This window comes from Dreissena polymorpha, chromosome 10 (genome assembly GCF_020536995.1).
Source record: "Dreissena polymorpha isolate Duluth1 chromosome 10, UMN_Dpol_1.0, whole genome shotgun sequence".
Taxonomy (NCBI): domain Eukaryota; kingdom Metazoa; phylum Mollusca; class Bivalvia; order Myida; family Dreissenidae; genus Dreissena; species Dreissena polymorpha.
The window spans coordinates 54,800,784-54,821,380 of record NC_068364.1 but is presented as its reverse complement, the minus strand read 5'-3'; the positions used below and the strand labels follow the sequence as shown (position 1 = coordinate 54,821,380).

At 33.3% G+C, this 20,597-nt stretch overlaps 1 protein-coding gene across 2 annotated transcripts in view; it reads left to right on the top strand.

The window, feature by feature from the left end:
* The first annotated feature begins 3,062 nt into the window (after positions 1-3,062).
* Positions 3,063-20,597, top strand: part of LOC127846956 (uncharacterized) — a 40,457-nt gene continuing 22,922 nt past the window's right edge. Inside the window, exons 1-4 of one of the 2 annotated variants that reach the window (XM_052378411.1) lie at positions 3,063-3,653; positions 4,918-5,027; positions 5,635-5,794; positions 5,850-7,981. In XM_052378411.1, the coding sequence (XP_052234371.1) occupies positions 5,912-7,909 (1,998 nt within the window). In that variant the 5' untranslated portion in view covers positions 3,063-3,653; positions 4,918-5,027; positions 5,635-5,794; positions 5,850-5,911 and the 3' untranslated portion in view covers positions 7,910-7,981. Of the gene's footprint in view, positions 3,654-4,917; positions 5,028-5,634; positions 7,982-20,597 lie in introns of those variants that run through there. The other variant, XM_052378410.1, reaches the window with a different exon arrangement.

Genomic DNA, 20,597 nt, shown 5'->3' with positions numbered 1-20,597 from the left:
CTTTATGGATTAATTTTCCTTCATCACAACTTACGCATGATGCTGTTTACATAATATAGACCTTAACGTTTTGCTGACTAGTTAAACAGTCCCTGATGTAATTGCGTCCTCAAGTATGAACAATTACCACAACGGCATGGTCACTTAAAATTATAATTATAATATTTGTTCATCGGCAAAAGTTGTTGTTAATATATCGATTCATAATGTTTAAAACGACCAACCAGCTAGTATGCGGCAGTAGGTTTACTTTGTTTTGATATCGCAAAAGTGAATATGTAACATACAAAAGAACAGCATTATGCAACGTCATGGGAAATTTAAACAACTTTTGTCCGAAGACAGCACATTTTGTCAATCACATGATATAATGACTGTGAAGTGGTATTTAAAGGTGAACTTCAGCTATAGTAACAGAGTTACATGCAAACTTAAAACTCAAACTATACACATTTTCCCATGACCATAACTAGAATTTCGATGTTTTAGCAATAATTTAAGTTCAATTTAGATAATGTAATCCCAAGAAAGGTGCGCATGTAAGCTATATGCAAGCAAAAGTAAGCGCTATATACCACCGATACTAAAATTAATAAGAACACATAAATAAGAAAAAATGATTGTTGTTGATTTGTTTAATTGCTAGCCTAGTTCACGTGGCATAAATTCAGCCCACAGCATAGTCGTTATGTATACTACCTGAACACCAATGCGCAATATGTCCATCATAACTTGTTTTTTAGTGGGAACCATTTTTATGTCTTTATTAACAGTGACTTTGTTTTTGACTGTTCTCAAATACAATCCCACACTAAGTCCGACGGAATATTATATTTGGAAGGACTAGCGATATATATGTGACTTAATTATAGTGAAAAGGGATACTAAATCTGGAATACAATCTCAAATTAAAGCATTAGTTATTGCAAGAGGTTGATGGGATTATAAATTGCCATTAATTACTAGTATCAATACATCAGTCAACGTCATAATCTTGTCCAAGACATACAAAAGCATCCTATTTTCCATTGGGACACGGGTTTGTAAGTTTAGTTTCACTGCGCATGCTTTAAGGAAATCGAATATAATCTGTACATGATCCAAATAGTACATAAATTGATAGATTGTTATGTAAAAAGTACGGTGGCATAGAGGTGACATTCACTTCTCTTTTTTAAATTGCTCTCCTCTTTTTTCTATCTCGTGGCCACGAGTTAGCTATGTCGTGGCCACGATATAGAAAAAAGAGGAATGCAAAACAAAATAAAGGCGGCGTACAATTAAAAAAGAGCGGTGCAGTAAATAAAGGCAGAGTGCATTAAACAAAAGAGGAGAGAATTTTCGCTATCTCGAGATCCCGAGTTAGTCAGCCAATCAAAGTTTGCGTAACACGTGTAAATATTCTGTACGCATATATATAGCTGGTCAAAGCAGGCAAGGCTCTGATATAACATAACATACTACTATTAGTACTACTATTACTACTAAAGGTCGCTGTGGTGTAATGGATATGGTGTCCGCCTAGCGACCGGGAGGTAACGGGTTCGATCCCCGCTGTAGGAGCGTTCTTTCGATCTCCCATATAGACACCAAGTACTGGTTCTAGGCCCATGAAACGGACTCGAGAGCATTTCAAATAAGTAGGAATTACTTTCTATGCAATCGAGCTAAAATAAATAGGTTTAAACTAGTACTACTATTACTGTTACTACTACTGCTGGTGTTGTTGTTGTTGCTGCTGTTACTACAGCTTTTAGAAATCTAATTAGAATATTAACGAGCAAAAATGCATTTCATTTCATTTAAGGATGTTATTGCATCATAAATGAATTTTGTCCGATGTTTTTAGTGTCAGAAACTACGAAATCCATCAATGAAAACATACATTGCGAATTCTTGTTCAAAGAGCGCATGTGCATAGCGGTATTTCATTTCCTTACTTATTCATATACTAGTACATGTTAATGTTAGATCTATCGCATTTCAATTAAAATCTCAATGTTTAACAATTACACTCACACATATAATATATTAAAGACAAAGCGATAGCTACTACGATAGGTGATAGTTAACTGATATCATCACGCGCCTACCTTGTGATACTTTAACTTTCTTAAGACCCTGACCGTTATCTGCTCCTTTATAAATATTATGTATAAAAATAGTCAGTTCAATAAACGTCATTCAGTCATTTGGACTTTGTAATATAATTCCCTGATTGGTCAGGCATCCTCCACTGACATATTTTTAAGGTGTGTTGATCAGACATATTTACTTGCAATTGAGTACAATTCATAGACAAACAAAAGTTGTGAGAAAGGGTAAAACACAAACGTCTATATGATTTCTCTATCATATTGCAAAATTGTGCGCAGGGACAATGGCACTTGATACATATCAAATTTTCGAAGTTCACATTGGGCCAAACAGATTAGATACAATTTGAAAATATCTCGCCAACTTAATATTCCAATACCATATCTGCTTTTTCATACACAAAAACAGTAAAAAAATCAGCTGCATTATTAAGAGGAGAAACCATATTATAGAAATGGGACTTTATTTTATGGCAAACAGTAAGGCAAACAAAATATAGTATTTTTAGACAAGTCAAACACAAAATAAACACAAAACAGAACTAATCTACGGTAACAGCTTTGAAACTGTCCTTGCAGAGTAGTTGAGTTGAAACCCGGTGTGAAGGGGCTCCAAATCTCGCACTTGGCACTATTGGCTTTTAAAACATTTGAGTGTAAGTTATTATTCATCTTATAGCATCGCAATTCAATTTAAATAAACAATAAATGAGATTTTCATTTCTTTTTAATTATTTCTATTTAATAACAACTTTAAATTGCTCATTCGTTTGATGAAATGCACACCAACAGAATTACACTTTGTGTACTCACGATGAAATAAAATGTATAGCCGTATCCACTTCCTCTTGTCCGAGATGTGTTCCTAGGCTTTCCGAATCTCGCTGATAACACTGATTATATGCATTAATCATTATATTTAGCACAGGTAATTTTCTCATTTTATCATATGACTTCGATAGTGCGATAGTGAGTATGTAAGCAACTTCAACCGATATTCATGTACATGAGTGGACTTTGTTTAAGGACGATACATTAAATACACACGAACTAGAAATCGAAAACGCTAACAGTGGACATGTTAATAGTTTAGTAAACATCACTAATTGATCAGATGTGTTATTAATTATGTGTTTGTCTTTGCGTTCTCCGACGTTTTAGCAGTATCTGCTTATTAAGCTTAAAGGAGTACGCAATTGAACTTAAGTATGTTGTTAATACTTTTAACTAACATACTCGTACTATGATGTATTAATACCAATAATTGCAACTGCTTGACATGTTTATTTTACGTTATACTGACACATATATACATACATTATTGGCAATACAAGTATACTGTAACTAAACCAAACGAGTGTTTTGTTAATAAATCGTCGCGTAGAATTTTCTTGATATTTACTGTGTATTGCGAGCCACGAACAAGAAACAAAAACAGAACGCATAATTTATAGTAAAAAAATTATAAAACTTGCCTGAAATATCTGTAACGGAATGCTGTTTGGTGCGTTAACTGTTTCGATTATCTCGAAAAAGAAAAGAAAATACAAAGTTAAGGTATGTAATTGGATTATTTGGTTTGTGTCTATGGTTGTGAATTCGGGTTTGTTTCGTGTTTGTTCTTTAGACTATCGATTTAGACTAGGAAAATTATTAAATCTTCTATGGGTTATATTTAATCTTACGAGTACAATCGGAGTAAAGTAGTAAAGAAAGCCATGTTGAGCTAATAATACCTTTATTTAGAAGATTCTCCAAGAAAAATATATTTTGTACAACTATATAGACTGGTCATAGTCACATTTAAACATAATATATGTAAAACACGGGACCATTGTCAATATTACCAAATACGCTGTAAGTTGTTTTTTCCCTTGGTCAATTTTGAACTTTAAACCGAAATTGAAAACTATGTAGATTTTGTATATATGATTCTACGATCATATTTAATATATATCGTTTTCATCTTTTAATAATTGGTCTGGCCTCACAGATCAATGATGATCACTTATGACTATTGTTACTATGCTAAGAAACTTAGTATAGTGTAACCTGTACATTTAGGGTGCAGTCAGTGATGCTCATTTGGTCATTGTCGGCTCGGGTACTACTTAAATGTACCTCGGGTTCTCTTAAGTATACTTAAATGTACCACGAGTACGGAACATATATTGAAACGTACCCGGGAATTCTAAAGCTAAATTGGTCGCCAAATCAGTAATTGTCGGCTATTTTTTCAAATGAATTATGTACATATATATATGTCAATATTCTGTTAAATGACCTCTACATTATTAAACTCCTACTTAAAAAAGCATCTTGAGGCAGGTAATGTACAAAGAGAAATTATGTTTCCTATTCCATATAGCGTTCTACGACATCGGATTTTGGGCGGGAATAAAACATGGGTACAGTCTAACATGGCCGGGTACATGTTCGTAAAGTTTCCGTACCCGGGGTATATTTAAGTATACTTAAGAGTACTCGGGTTACATTTAAGTAGTACCAGAGCCGACAATGACCCATCGAGCTTAAGTGATGTATTGGTTTGTTCCAAACGGAAGCAATACGTTGGTCAACTTTCATAGAACGTATTTGGAGGTGTAAACAGAAATCCTGTGAGATTATTATCCTTCAATTGGAGTCAGTTCATGATAAGAAAGTCATAGCTTAAAGATGTATTATTGTTTTTGTATTTGTGTGCATCATTCCCGATTGTACTTCTATTCTTTTATTTCTTTACTCAAACGAACGGGTTATCGGTAAATAAAATACGATGTTTTGAAGTATCACTTTCACTTTGCAATAATTCATATTTCAGATATAAGAACTAACCCCACCAGTCATTAAGAACAGAACAAACCGTTTATTAAGACTTGTACAAATGTACATCGTCTAAGGAACATAAGTGTCGTGAGTAGCATATGTTCAGTAAGTAAACTGTGTTCAGTGAGTAATTTGTGTGTATGTGTTTAAGTTTTATGTTTGTGTCATTGTATGATGCAGTAAGTCTAGAAACGTATATTGTTTTAATATTAATTATTTGATTCTTGTGTGTATGTGTATTATCCTATAGTATTGAGGGGAACCACACCTGTTTTAATAAATGTATGTCGTTTTGTGTATTTTCAGGACGTCTTCTTCTCCTCCTATCTTTATTAACCATTATATCTATATTGATTTATTAATGTAAATAAATAAACTGTAACTTGCTTGTTACAAGTATATGAGTTATCACAATTACCCACAGTGACAGTTTGTAACACTATTTAAATATTATAGTATATATTAAATGTATGTGATTTGTCTTCCATTATTAATGGATTTTATGACAGAATGGAAAGTTATAATATTTGAACATGCGTTTCATTATTTATTGAATTTTCTCTACTGGTTTCATTTGTTTAAATTATACATACTATTAGAATGTGAATGCTTTATTAAATGTTAAAAACTCACCGATGTGTTCCAGGAATGTCAAGTTCAACATCATCCATTAATATGAAAGAGTGTAATAAGGTTTGTTTTATCTTTACAGATGGCCCGAAACAGGCGAGGCAAACAGAAACACCCATCACGGAAAGAGAGAAATTTGTGGAAAACAACCCAAGATGGATTTGACAGATGATAGAGATTTCTCAGAGAGACTTTCACGATTTATTGATCATATTGCCGTCAATGAACATTTAATACAGTTTAGACGGAAAATAATGTTATATCATGAACATGTAAACACATTGAAAAACAAAGCTTCTGGGCGTAACAGACGAACTTATATATTTGGAAGTCAAATCGAGGGCACTACAACAATCGGAATGATGTCTGACGCAGACTTCTTGCATCGTTTTGATACGTTTCGTTTGTTTCTTGATTCAGAAAATGAACCCCTTCAGCCGCATGATCACCAAATCGTAATTAAGGTGAGCATAGACGAGTGTGCTTCGCAGTACTGTGTTTTAACAATGATTGAACCATCAACACAAGCAAGACGCTTTCGTAAACTTGATCCTATTCGAGATCCTGTTGATATCGTTACATTTTTTCAAAGAATTGGGACGCTATCTGACGGCATGATTCCACATACAGTTATGTTCGAGGCCATAAACCAACCCTCAGTAATTCTTAAGCCTGGAAAAAGACACGGACCTGCAGAAAATATAGGGAATAACGACATTGTTCGTGCATATTTCTGTAAAAGTATTCCAAAGCAATGCATGTTTGTTTTTGAAAGGCCTCGCCCCGGTCACTGGCCTTCGGAGAAGACGCTGAAAAAAGCCAAGAAATATGGTGTGTTTATAGTTCCACAGGGACCCCCTAAAAGTACGAACATTTGTACATACGATTATTTTGAATACCGATGGCGAATTTCCACAAATCTTACAGAGCGGCTATTTATGTTTAGTTTAGATTCATTACATCTGAAAGCTTTTGTTCTGACAAAGATGATAAGAAAGGAGTTGTTTGTGCCAGAATATCAAGACAGGCTTAGTACTTTTCATTTCAAAACAGCCTTCTTCTTTGCGGTCGAGAACACGCGGCCTGATGTGTGGAGAGTGGACAATCTCATCAATTGTGTCAAGTACATTTTTGCAACTTTGAAGCGCTTCTTAACACGCCGCGATTGTCCACACTTTACCATTAAGAATGTTAACCTTTTTGATGGGAAAATTGAAAGACACGAGTTTCCGAAATTGGTGGATAAACTTGCATATGTTATTAATTCACTGCGGACAAAGCTCGAACATATGCAAATAGACAACATGGGAAAAACGCTTAATAAGCGCAGTACGATTAAAAATGATCGCAGCATATATTGTTCTAATACGTCAGCACTATTGATGTATGTATTTAGAATTTGTCATTTGGAGATGCCTACTTATAATAACCACCTTTTAGTCGCACCCGTGAATTACAGGAAAGCTGAGTATGAAAACGAATATACACGCTTTCAAACGTATTATCGCGCCCCGTTGGGAAAATACAGAAAATATGAATTTGAATTGCAGAGCACCATGTCAACTCTTGCTAGTATATTAGCTTCGGTGTACCTAGAAGAGAAGGCAGATGGGCGTGAATATAATAACGATTGCATCAATAAAGCTAGACAAATGTATACACAATCTCTTAAGTCTGATATCATTGGCAACTACATGCGATACGCTTCCTTCCTTTTCTGCAATGGAGAATATGATGCAGCATGTCAATATTTTGACTTGATAGAAAATCTGATACAAGAAGATACCAAATCTAATCTCGTTAACCAGTTGTTAATTTCTCCATCGGAGTCATTAGCATTGCAGATAGCAAAGCAGTCATATGAACAGACTTCTAAACAAAGGAGGTCAGTCTTTTTGATATTTAGTTATGAAGAGGCTATGTGTGTTCCTGCATTCCTGCGGTACGAGCTGTGCCGAGGCCGTTTATGCACCTTAACTTCATCTGGTGTTGGATTATATATCGATTATGACCTCATTTGTGTGCAAATCGAGCCCTATCTCTACTATCTACAATACCTTACATACAGAGAACTTCACAAAGAACCGAAACAATCGGAAGCTTTGAAGAAATTATCAATAATAATTGAAATCATTAAATCCTCAAGAGTTATATCATTTAAGAAAAATGCCTTTGCAGCACACGGCTTCTGTGATACCTCTTTGAACATGCTAGGGCACTGCTTAGAACTGGAGCAAAAGTGGGAATCGGCGTGGAAGAATTACACAACTTCTTTACGACTGCAACCTGAAGCAAATGCAGCCGCCCTGCATTTAACTCGACTTCTGTGGCAAGTTATTCAAAGTCTGCGGACCTAGGTACATTTCAACTACAATCTCAAAGTGACAAATAGAAAATGTACTCCGTTTTAATATAATGTGACAGAAACGCTGACGATTATTATTATAATTAAAATAATAATAATCATAAAAATAATAATAATAATAATTATTATTATTATTATTATTATTATTATTATTATTATTATTATTATTATTATTATTATTATTATTATCATTATTACTATTATTATTATTAGTTTTTATTTTTAATTGTCCTTTATATTTTTTTACAAATCAATTTTACTATCTACAATATTGTATCATAACTTATTATAAGCTGTAAGTTTTAACATACGAGATTATTTATTGGTTACAAATCACCTTTCTCTCCCAATAAAATAAAACTGCATGTTCATGTATTAAAGACTTCTCTTTTTGCTACCCTTTTTTGCCGAAGACGAACTGCTATATTTAAACAAGAGGGCCATGATGGCCCTGAATCGCTCACCTTACTCATTAAGATCAGATGAAAACTATGACCTCTATTGTCTACACAATGTTTTTCTATGATTTGACCTAGTGACCTAGTTCCTGACTCTAGATGACCCAAATACAATCCCAATCCAGATTTCATCAAGATAAACATTCTGACCACAGTTCATAAATATTGGATGAAAACTGTGACCTCTATTGTCAACACAAGGTTTATCTATTTATTTGAACTAGATTTTTACCCCCAGATGACCCAAATACAATCCCACCCAGATTTCATCAAGAATTCTGACCAAATTTCATAAAGGTTGGATGAAAACTGTGATCTCTAATGTCTACACAAGGTTTTTCTATTATTTGACCTAGTGACCTAGTTTTTGACCCCAGATGACCCAAATAAAATCCCAACCCAGATTTCATCAAGATAAACATTCTGACCAAATTTCATAATGATTGGATGAAAACTGTGACCTCTATTGTCTACAGAAGGTTGTTCTATTATTTGACCTAGTGACCTTGTTTTTGACCCCAGATGACCCAAATACAATCCCAAACCGGATTTCATCAAGATAAACATTTTGACCAAATTTCATCAAGATTGGATGCAAACTGTGACCTCTACTGTCTACACAAACAAATTGTTGACGGACGGACGCACAGACACACGCAGGCACGAACAACGGACGCCGGACATCACACGATCACATAAGCTCACCGTGTCACTTCATGACAGGTGACCTAAAAATATGTGTCGGAGATAAACATAAACAGTTGTGGTTAAAATCCCATAGAAACAAGGGCTGTTTGTAAAACATGCATCCCCCCCTATATGGGCTATAAGTTGTAGTTGCAGCCATTGTGTGAATACGTTTTTTGTCACTGTGAATGGTGGTGGTGGTGGTGGTGGTGTAGTAGTAGTAGTAGTAGTAGTAGTAGTAGTAGTAGTAGTAGTAGTAGTAGTAGTAGTAGTAGTAGTAGTAGTAGTAGTAGTAGTAGTAGTAGTAATAGTAGTTGTAGTAGTAGTACTACTAGTAGTAGTAGTAGTAGTAGTAGTAGTAGTAGAAGTAGTAGTAGTAGTAGTAGTAGTAGAAGTAGTAGTAGAAGTAGTAGTAGTAGTAGTAGTAGTAGTAGTAGTAGTAGTGGTAGTAGTAGTAGTAGTGGTAAAAGTAGTAGTAGTAGTGGCAGCAGTAGTAGAAGTAGTAATAGTAGACGTGGTGGTGGTGGTGGTGGTGGTGGTGGTGGTGGTAGTAGTACTAGTAGTAGTAGTACTAGTAGTAGTAGTAGTAGTAGTAGTAGTAGTAGTAGTAGTAGTAGTAGTAGTAGTAGTAGTAGTAGTAGTAGTAGTAGTAGAAGTAGTAGTAGTAGTAGTAGTAGTAGTAGAAGTAGTAGTAGTAGTAGTAGTAGTAGTAGTAGTAGTAGTAGTAGTAGTAGTAGTAGTAGTAGCAGTAGCAGTAGCAGTAGCAGTAGCAGCATTACAAGACCAATACTTAAGAATGATCAAATGGGAAAAGGTAACATAGCACCAGCAGTAAATATGGGGCTCATTTACAGGTCAGATTTGGAATCTCTGCTGTAAAATGAGATTTTGAATGAACTAAAGGGAGGCAAATCTGTAATAAAACGAACATGCATAAACCGTAGTTGTTTCCCTTGTTTGAACCATGCTAAATCCTTACAAGTTTGGAAAGAATAGGATGAAAAATTTGGACTTTATTGCATAAACACCATTTTCTCAATTCAAGGGGAGGTAATTCTGTACTTCATGGACCAATAATGCTCATTTTTTGTAGGGTTCGTGTCCTCATTGATATAAAGACACTGTGCAAATTTGGAAAGGATCGGACAAAAAATGTGGAAGATTTTTGAAAGTTTTCACAAAATAGGCAAAAACGAATAAACATGCAAAGTTCAATGAGCTCCTGCGGCCATGTTTTTTGACGAATCAAATTTCTTTTAACAACTTTTTCAGGGGAGCCCTCAAAGGTCATCCCTGTGAAATTTTTTGAAAATCTGATGAGCGGTTTCTGACAAGAAGATTTTTTAAGGTTTTTACCATATATGGTCATGGCGGCCATCTTGGTTATGCGATCAAATTTTTTTTAACAATTCTTTTGTCCCATGACCTAGGGATGCTCCACATGAAATTTAGTTGAAATTGGCTCAATGGTTTAGTAGAAGAAGATGTTTACAAATTGTTTACGGACGGACGGACGGACGGACGGACGCCGGACGCTGAGTGATCACAATAGCTCACCTCGAGCTATCGCTCAGGTGAGCTAAAAACAACTCGCGCGCTAATAAAATATTTACGAATTGTTTTACATTTATTTGTTTAAACTTCGCATGAGACATTTTGATCGCTAATTACCGAGTGCGTCCGAGTGCGTCCGTAGTTTTAAAGGTTGTTTTCACATATGTTTGACTTGATACAATTGACCAGTCGCCAACTCCGCCCACATTTTGTCGATCAGCCAATCAGATATCGATTTTTCACACACCCCTCAGCAACGCTTATCTGGCCGCCATTTTGTCCGACAAACAAAGCGTGTTGTACATATGGAATGGACGTAATTTTTAAGAGTTTACACAGATTTTATATCAAATGCATGATCATAACTGTTCGATCATTATTCAAAATTGTAGGTGCTATACATACTTTATAAAAGGTTATTATTTTATCTTTATTTCTTGAACATATGAACGAGTAATGAGAAAACAAACACAATAAATAGGTGAACCACACCAGGTGTGTGTTCTATAAAACGTGTTATACCGTTTGATGCACAATATTATTAAGCAGTTTGGGCAACATAATAATTGCCACACGTGCTTATTAATCTCAGCGTAATTGTCGATGATTAATAAATAACAGTATGTTGCGTTGATCTCAGAATGAAGGAACATTAAGGCATTGTTAGGTACTGTACACAAGAAAAGAAAACTATTTAATTACTTAAATGATTTCCAATTATATATTTATTTTCTGTGGATCATAAACAAGGGAAATCATTATAAATTGTTAACTTAAATATTGTTTTAACTAAAGTAAAAACAACACAAAGGTGATTTCAACGCGCTTAGCCAGCTTAAAGCGACTTCAAATGTAAAATGTACGGCTTATAATACAACAACAACATTTCTAATACAACATATATTGATACGGGGAGAAATGTGAAAATTGCAATTAACATATAAGGGCCATCTTGTTATAAATAAGCAAATGCATAATATGCTAAATGTATTCAATTCGAATGTTCGTGAACAGCACCGTAATACCAACATTTCATTTTTTGATAGTGAAATGTAGCAGGTTCGCATTAAACATAAATGAAATAAAATGCATATTAGACTATCTGTTAATGAAACCACGAAATTAGGCCTGTATTAAATTATGGTTACAATCAAAATTTAATTTATATCCAAATAAAAAAATCGGTGTCTTTTTAAAAATAACACAATAAAACAAAGATCTAAACATTTTTAATAAACAAAAAACCCATCATGATATGGATATGTCATTTGCATTTAATAAAAATATTTTCAAAATTATTTATGAATAGCCACCGGGTTCACTGTCAGACGGTTGAATACAAGTCCAAAATCAATATGAAATAAATGCTCATTTTTACAACGGATTTGTCATCACCTCCCTATATAATATGTATAAGAAACGTTTCTGATAGTCAGTCTGCCGTTAACTCATTTATTTCTCTCTAAAGTTTTTATGATTGTATTAACGTTTTACAAAGCAGTTTAGGTTAGTGTGCGGCTTTAATAATTTATTATATAGAAAAGAGCATAATACATCATTACAAATATAGAATTTCCCTCACGTAATCCGCTATAATTGCGATCTGCTTGTCGGAGTTTTCTAATCACTAGACCACGTGACTATGTGGGCGGAGCGATCGATAATTTGGCGACTGGTCAATTACCACTACTCAAATCTCGGTGGAATCGTTTTATAATAAATATAAATGATTTCGTTATTTTATATTTTATTATTTCATGAAATTATCATAACTACCCATTAAATAATCACACCAAACTGAAATAATATGGAATTATTATTATAACAAAATGTTATTATCATTATTATTATTATTATTATTATTATTATTATTATTATTATTATTATTATTATTATTATTATTATTATTATTATTATTATTATTATTATAATTATTTATATAATTATAATTATTATTATTATTAGTAGTAGAAGTAGCAGCAGTAGTAGTAGTAGTAGTAGTAGTAGTAGTAGTAGTAGTAGTAGTAGTAGTAGTAGTAGTAGTAGTAGTAGTAGTAGTAGTAGTAGTAGTAGTAGTAGTAGTAGTAGTAGTAGTAGTAGTAATAGTAGTAGTAGTAGCAGTAGAAATAGTAGTAGTAGTTGTTGTTGTTGTTGTAGTAGTAGTAATAGTAGTAGTTGTAGTAGCAGAAGAATTATTATTATTATTAACATATAATAATTATTATTAAAAACTATTATTATCATAACGATATCGTTAACAGAATATTATATTAAATCCGCCTTTACCTTTACTCACTGCGGTTGTGAGTACACCGGAATTTGGACCGTTGGCGAACATTTGTTGGTACAACCGATAGGTACCGTTGCCTGTATACACAGACACGTTGAGGAAACTCTCCGCTAGGTAGATCACTGATACCTCTAAGTCATCTGCAATTTAAAGGGTTGTAAAGTATGAAAGCGCTATAAGGCAATATGTTTTGTTTCGCGATCGTAAACTTATAGTCAAGCCACTTTCAACCAAAAAATTTCGAAACATGTGGAAAGGGCAGAAGACCTTCTGAAGTAAAATGTCATTTATTTCAGCAAAAAACTTGTTTGTGTGTTCACAATAAATGTTAGCATCGCTTTGGAAAAACGGGTCTGAATACATGCGCTTAAAGGGATCTTTTCACGGTTTGGTAAATTGACAAAATTGAAAAAAGTTGTTTCAGATTCGCAAATTTTCGTTTTAGTTATGATATTTGTGAGGAAACAGTATTACTAAACATTTACCATAGTCCAATATAGCCATTATATGTATCTTTTGACGATTTGAAAACCTAAAAATTATAAAGCGTTGCAACGCGAAACATTTGAATAATTTGGAGAGTTTCGTTTGTTGTCGTTTAAATTTATGAAACTACGAAGATTGCATATATAAATTATAAAATACTTAAACTGAGTATATCCGGCGGAATAGCCGAGAGGGCTTATGCGTTTTTACTTCAGACTAACTTCAGGAACGGGGGGTCACTGGTTCGAGTCCTGATACCGGCTACTTTTTTTCCTTTTTTTTAAATTTTATTCTTGATTTTTTACTGGAACTTTTAAGATCCAATGTTTACATTTATCAATATAAAGCATTTAATGACAAACTTTAAAATATGCCAAAATCTGTGAAAAGGCCCCTTTAAAGTGTCGTCCCATAGAAGCCTGTGCATTCCGCACAGGCTAATCAGGGACGACACGTTCGGCTTTTATGGTGTTTTCGTTAAAAGGACGTCTCTTCTAAGCGAAATTTCAGTATAAGCCCCGTTTTCTCAGAGATTAGCTCATTTATCATTCTGTTCGAAAGCGTTTGGTGCGAATTGAATATACAATTAACTGAACGCTTGGTTGCAAATGAACTTACTTGATTAACTCGAGAAGCGACATTAGCTATTGATTGTATAACGGCATTCGATAAATTAGTATCAAATCGTTATTATTCTATCGATGTCAAAGCGGATGTTTGTTTATTTTTATTTTCGGTTAATTATCCAATACAAATTAGCTACTTAATATAGAATTTTCGGGCTTTAGCTTTTAAACATTACACATGAGGCACGTGCATGAAAAGGTAAAGCATCATTTGGTTGTGAACATATTATTTTCTTTGCTATAAATGGTGTTAAACCTTAGCATATACTTGCGGTAACCACTGCAACGAATCTTAAAAACATTCATAGGGTATACAAAAATGCAAAGTTCGATCGTCTACAATAGTATTTGTTATGTAAAATATAACAGAAACATTTCGACATTTCATGAAAAAACTACGAGGAAGTCTTATGCTTATGCATTTCCGATACCAGCACCAGGAAGTCTCTACATCGACTCTCTTCCGGTCTTTTCGTTGCTATGGTTTCTGGATGTAAGTTGAGGGTTGAGCAAGTGTTTTCTTGAATTATATGAACGGGTGATTCTCATGCAGTAATACACAACTGATGTGATTATTGATTGAAATAGGTATTTCAGATAAAGCGGTTACCAGGTAATACAGGGCCAGAAATCCAACTTTCTTCTTCCGGGTTGGAGATGCAATCAAGATTGATAAATTGCAATTAAAATCGACTCGTCCCAACGTGTGTTTGACCACAACTTCCGATATCGACCTTCAAAATTGGGGAAAACAGACAAGCTATATGTATTTAGTAGCAACGTATATCTCAGTGTTCCCTATTGACATGTACATTATATATTAAGTCATGCCGAATATGGACGTATGTAAGAGTAAAATTGGTAAAACGTTCAGAACAATAAAAAAGATGGAGGGCTAGCAAGTTGAAATGGTGTGAACACCTAATTGTTTGAATGTTTTCTTTAAGTTTTATTTGGTTGAAGAATCCCATAATAATAAAATATAGGCGAACGAATAACAGAAAATCTAAATGTCGCACTATATGTATTAACGTGTCTAACGAATTGTTTGACAACCGAAAATGAGCAAAATCAAACAAAAGTGCAGTTATGTCTACTTTCATATTTAAATCAACGAATCGCGTTTTTCACTGATAGTTCTTATCAATATCCAAACAACAAATGTATTTTGCGCTTAACTTGCTTCTTGTTACTAAATTATAATGTACTTATTTTCGAGCGTTAGCTCACAATTAATGTAGAGAGGCAGTTTTGCAAGTCAGTCTGCTTTAACTACGCTAGGAACGATAACTGCAAGTCAGTCTGCTGTAAGCTACGCTAGGAACGATAACCACTGCCTGTCTGCACTACATGCAGTAAAATTATACAGAAGACGAATGCTAGGAGTGTCTGCTCTACTACTGCAGTGTGTGTATTTAATCAATAGTTTTTAACAGCTTGTAAGACGACATTGGCCAGTCTAGTGTTTATCATTGAAATATGTACATATTAGCTGCTTTCAGGGAAACGGGGCTTAATGCGTGTAAAATAAGATCAGCCTGTGCACACTGATTAGCCTGTGCAATCAGCACAAGCTTATCAAGGACAACACTTTCTGAATTTATGGTGTTTTTTTTGTTTGTTTAAAGACAGGCTTTGGTACTGGGATGACAATTAATGCATGTGCATTAAGCCCTGTTTTCCAAAAACGAGGCTTAAATTATCTTTTTTATTAATGATTTGGAAAAAAACACATCTTAACATGTGCTTTAAGACACATTCTTTATAAATTTTAATGGATCCATTTCATTTCAAACTTGCGATATAAAAAGCTGTAACATCATTTTGAAAACTGAGTTGCGTCTAAGATTATACAACAGCGAACAACTTCAGTGCCTTCGGCGTTTTGATTATAGTACATACTTGCTGTACTCAGCATAAAAGGAAAATCGCCATGGTAAATTTTACTTGAATACAAAGAAAACGTGCACCGTATAGACAATACCGGAATCGATAAAGGCTACAATATACTAAACCTTTTTGGAGTGCCTGTCCATTTGGTTTGTTTTGGTATTTTGATTCAGATATTGAACACAACAGAACAGACAGTTTATTAAGACTTATACATAAGTACATCGTCTTTAATGCATATAATTATAAATAAAGTAATGTCACGTATCCTTATACTATAGTAGGTGACCAAATCAGTATAATAATGTATATATGTTAGTAAGTTAAATGACATTTCAGAACTAAATTCAATGAAATGACATTTCTAAACAAAATAAGAACATAGATCAACAACGATTTTGACAAGGAGAAATATAATTATTTTAAAGGCAGTAAGGACAAAGTATTACAAATACTATCAGTGACTGCAAAGTGATACACACACTTCTTTGAAGAATTCAAACTATAATTCGGTGGTATTGTTTAAAATAGCATTTCGTACAGATAATGCTTCCTTAATATATTTACACACGTTTAATATTAAAGAGGTATTTAGGCTTTAACAGGCCTAAAATCGCCTTCTTCGGACCAAAAACACCCGCGTGTGAAAATATGATATAAAATAGCCAAATGGACAGATAATCCAGCAAAACTTGATATATTGGTGCAATATGAATAAGAAGATAATAATATGCAAGAAAAACACATTTTAATCAGAATATATTTCTCCTTTAGGTTACAATATACTAAATCTTTTTGGAGTGCAATGCTATACTCTCTAAAAACACGAACATCATTTATTTGAAGACACGGTTTTCTGTAGGGTCACTTGCCATGACTTTATTTTAGAATATTTCTGTGTGCATGTGGCAGGAAAAACATTGTTGTTTACTAGAAATTCACTCTTTTATCTGAAGATTGGAGACTACAAAAGACTTTGACAGATGGCGGGAAACCCTCATGCACTGGATAGAAGCCGGTTAATAGATGGCCGTAAAACAGTGGCTTTTGATTCGTAACGAGTTCTTTCTTACATATCGCGTGACCTATCTTTTTTATTGCTTAAATCAATTCGGCTTGGAATGCTCTTCGAGAAAAGGTATGGTTATGAGGGTCTCTATGCGCAAAAGTTTGACTTTTTTTTCGTTAAAGTTATTGCTTTCACATTGAATTTGTGTAGGAAATCTTTTGGTATATTGTTACCTAAATTGACCGCCGCCATATTGGCTATCACGTTACCCGCTGCCATGACGGTACTGAAGAATCTAGTAGACTACCGCGTCCAAGATCTCGCAATAAACAAAGATTAGAAGCATTAATGAATTTTTCTTCAAATCGTTAAAAATAAAAGTTGACTATAAATAATACAGCTTTCTAACATATCTGTTTGTGCAACAATATTCAAAGACAACACGTAATGTTTAAGTCAGCCGAACTAGTTGAATTTAACTTAAATTATTTATTTTGTATCTTATTATCTTAATAAAATATAAATTAACGAAAAATATAATCAACGTGACAGATAGGGAGCCTTAAGTAACATTAAATAGTGCCAATAATGCTCGATACATTCCATTTCTTTGTTAAATTTTTATTTTAAAGTTTAGATTTAAAATAAACACTTAAAACACGAACAAAATAAGTGATGCTTTTCTTCATTAATTAAAGCAAGATAATGGTCTTAAAAACATCTGCGATCAAGGCACGAAAGCATTCCTTCAGTGGGTAACGATGTCCGAAGGGCAGATTAAAAGTGTTAATTGGTATGTCTGTGACGCCGCATTCTGCACACTTGTTGATCCCGTCATTATTAAGATACCATGCGTCACATTCATATAACATGTGAAATCACTTTCAAGGCCTAATTCATGCAGATGAACCTTGTTTCTTTTTATCACCAAATAACTGATAAAAATATTTATTTACAAAATTAGAACTTTTATGTGATTTTTTTTTTATTCAATATAATACATACAATGTATACATGAATATATACAACATAGTGATTGTACAAAGCAATAAAGTTCAGACATGTAATACAAGATATGCTAATATGTATTTTTTTTAAAGAGAAAAGAAAAAATAATAGAAGAATTGTTATGAAAAATGATGAGTTGTATAAAGTCGGAAGAAAGCATACTGGACTTGTGTGTTTCGTTGTATATTCAAAATGATCTTATAAGATTGAGAAAAAAAAAACATACAAAAATATTTTAGAAAGATAAACTTACATTAGAGTGAAATGTATATAAGTGGACAAACACATGAGAATTTAATCCGATTCCATTTTTGTTCAAAGTTTTGTAATGTGTCATTACTGAGGGCTATTTCTTTCTCAATCTGGACTTTAAGTTTGAGACTATGGATAAAACAATTAAAATTTGGTACTTGTTTTTTGAACTTCATGTTAAAGATGAACAATTTCATCATTATAAGAATAAAATTCACAATATTATTACAATCTTTTGATTTCAATGAGTAAATTCCGAAACTTACATTTAAGAAAGATAGTTTAACGTTTAGTTGCTGTTGTTCAAGAAAAGATGTTAATTGATTCCAAATAGGCTGGATGTGTTTGCACTCCCAAAACAGGTGTTCTATAGTTTCGATGTTTTCACTGCAGAAGTCACACAGATTTGAGTTAGATAATTTGCATTTAAAGAGATATTTATTTGTAGCTATAATTCTATGGATGTATTTATATTGAAAATTTCTCAGAGTGCTTTCAATAGTTGCTTTATATGGCATGGTAAATATGTGTTTCCAATTAAGTTCATGTACTCCGAAAAGGACTTGCCATTTATTTTGGGTTTTTGAGTTTTCTGTAGGGTTTTTAATTTGTAGTGCGTAAAATATTTTATTTGTTTTGTTTTTTCTTCCAAGTATATTTTCTACGAATGTTGTTTGAGTACATGGTGTATTATTTGTATTGATTTCAGATTTAATATGTATGGGTATGGTTTTGATTAATGTGTAGTACTTCAAAAAATTATTTGAAGGTATTCCGTATATGTAGCATATATCATTAAAAGAGTAGAAATCCTTAATTCTGTAGTCATATAATTGGTCGACATATTTAATGCTTCGTTCAAACCAATCTTTATAGAAAAACGTCATATTGTTTGAAGTTATGTCTTTATTGTTCCATAGAATAGTTTTGCTGCTTGTTTGGGTTTCTAGGTTATGAGTGACATCACTCCATGCTGATAGAACATCAGACAGAAATATGTTTTCGTTTGCAATTTCATGTAAGATAGTATTGCTGATGTTACATTCAAAGAGTAAGGAGTCACCATATTTTTTTAGAATTTTCTGATAGAATAATTTCCATTTACTTGTATTGGCATTATCTAGGTATCTTTTAACCCAGCTGCATTTGATTGCATTCAAGAATGAGTCAATGTTCGTTAATTGGATACCTCCATTTTCTACAGATTGAATTAACTGAGTTCGTTTTATTTTATCAGGCTTACCGTCCCATATGAAATTAAATATTGCTGATTTTATATCGTTAATAATATCATTTGGTGGATTTGGGAGGACTGTTAATACATAAATTAATTTAGGAAGTGCAAACGTTTTCAATACTGTGTTTTTTCCAAGTGTAAGTTTACGGTGATGCCATGATTTTAAGCAGTTTTTAAAATTCTGTAATTTAGGTAGTATGTTTTTAAGAACTGTATCTTTTTCATTATTTGTGAAAGTAATTCCTAACGTTGTGGCTTCATCGGATGTCCAATTAAATTTCATTTCTTTTTTATATTGGACATTATTTTGTTTTTATTTACCTACTCGTAGCACAGTACATTTACTTTTGTTTAGTTTCAGACCCGATGTCATTCCGTAAAGGGTTAGCGATTCTATTAGGTTATGGAAAGAATCGTAAGTGTCGTTTAAAAAATAAGTTGCATCGTCAGCAAATAGGGACTGTTTGATTTCTTCGTCAGGTTCTAGTGATATGCCTTTTATGTGTTTATTTGATTGGATGTGATGTGATAGATACTCGATGCAGATAATAAATAGCGATGATGAGAGTGGACATCCTTGTCGAACCCCTCGTTCGATGTTAAAACTGTTTGAAAAGAAGCCATTGTTAATGATTAAACTGTTAATATCGGTATAAAATAGTTTGACCCATTGAATGAGACTTTCACCAAAGTTCATATGTTCTAAGCAAGAGAACATAAATGAATGATCAAGCGAATCGAATGCCTTTTCGAAGTCTGCAAAGAAAATTAGACCAGGATTATTTGAATTGTTGAAATAGTTTATGCATTCTTTGATAAGACGAACGTTTTCACCAATGTAACGTCCTTTTATGAAACCAGATTGAGATCTTGAAATGATTGCTGGTAATATTTTTTTTATTTTGTTTGCTATACTTTTAGTTGCAATTTTATAATCATTGTTTAGTAAACTAATCGGGCGCCAGTTTGATAAGGATTCTAAGTTTTTTCCAGGTTTTGGAATAAGTGATATAATACCTTGTTTTTGTAGCGTAGTTAAGTTTTCGTTGTTAAATGAATAGTTTAGTGAATTAATTAGATGTGTTTTTATATCATTCCAGAATATTTTATAAAATTCGATTGTGATGCCATCAGATCCTGGGCTTTTGTTATTTTGCATATCTTTTAGGGCTAATCCACATTC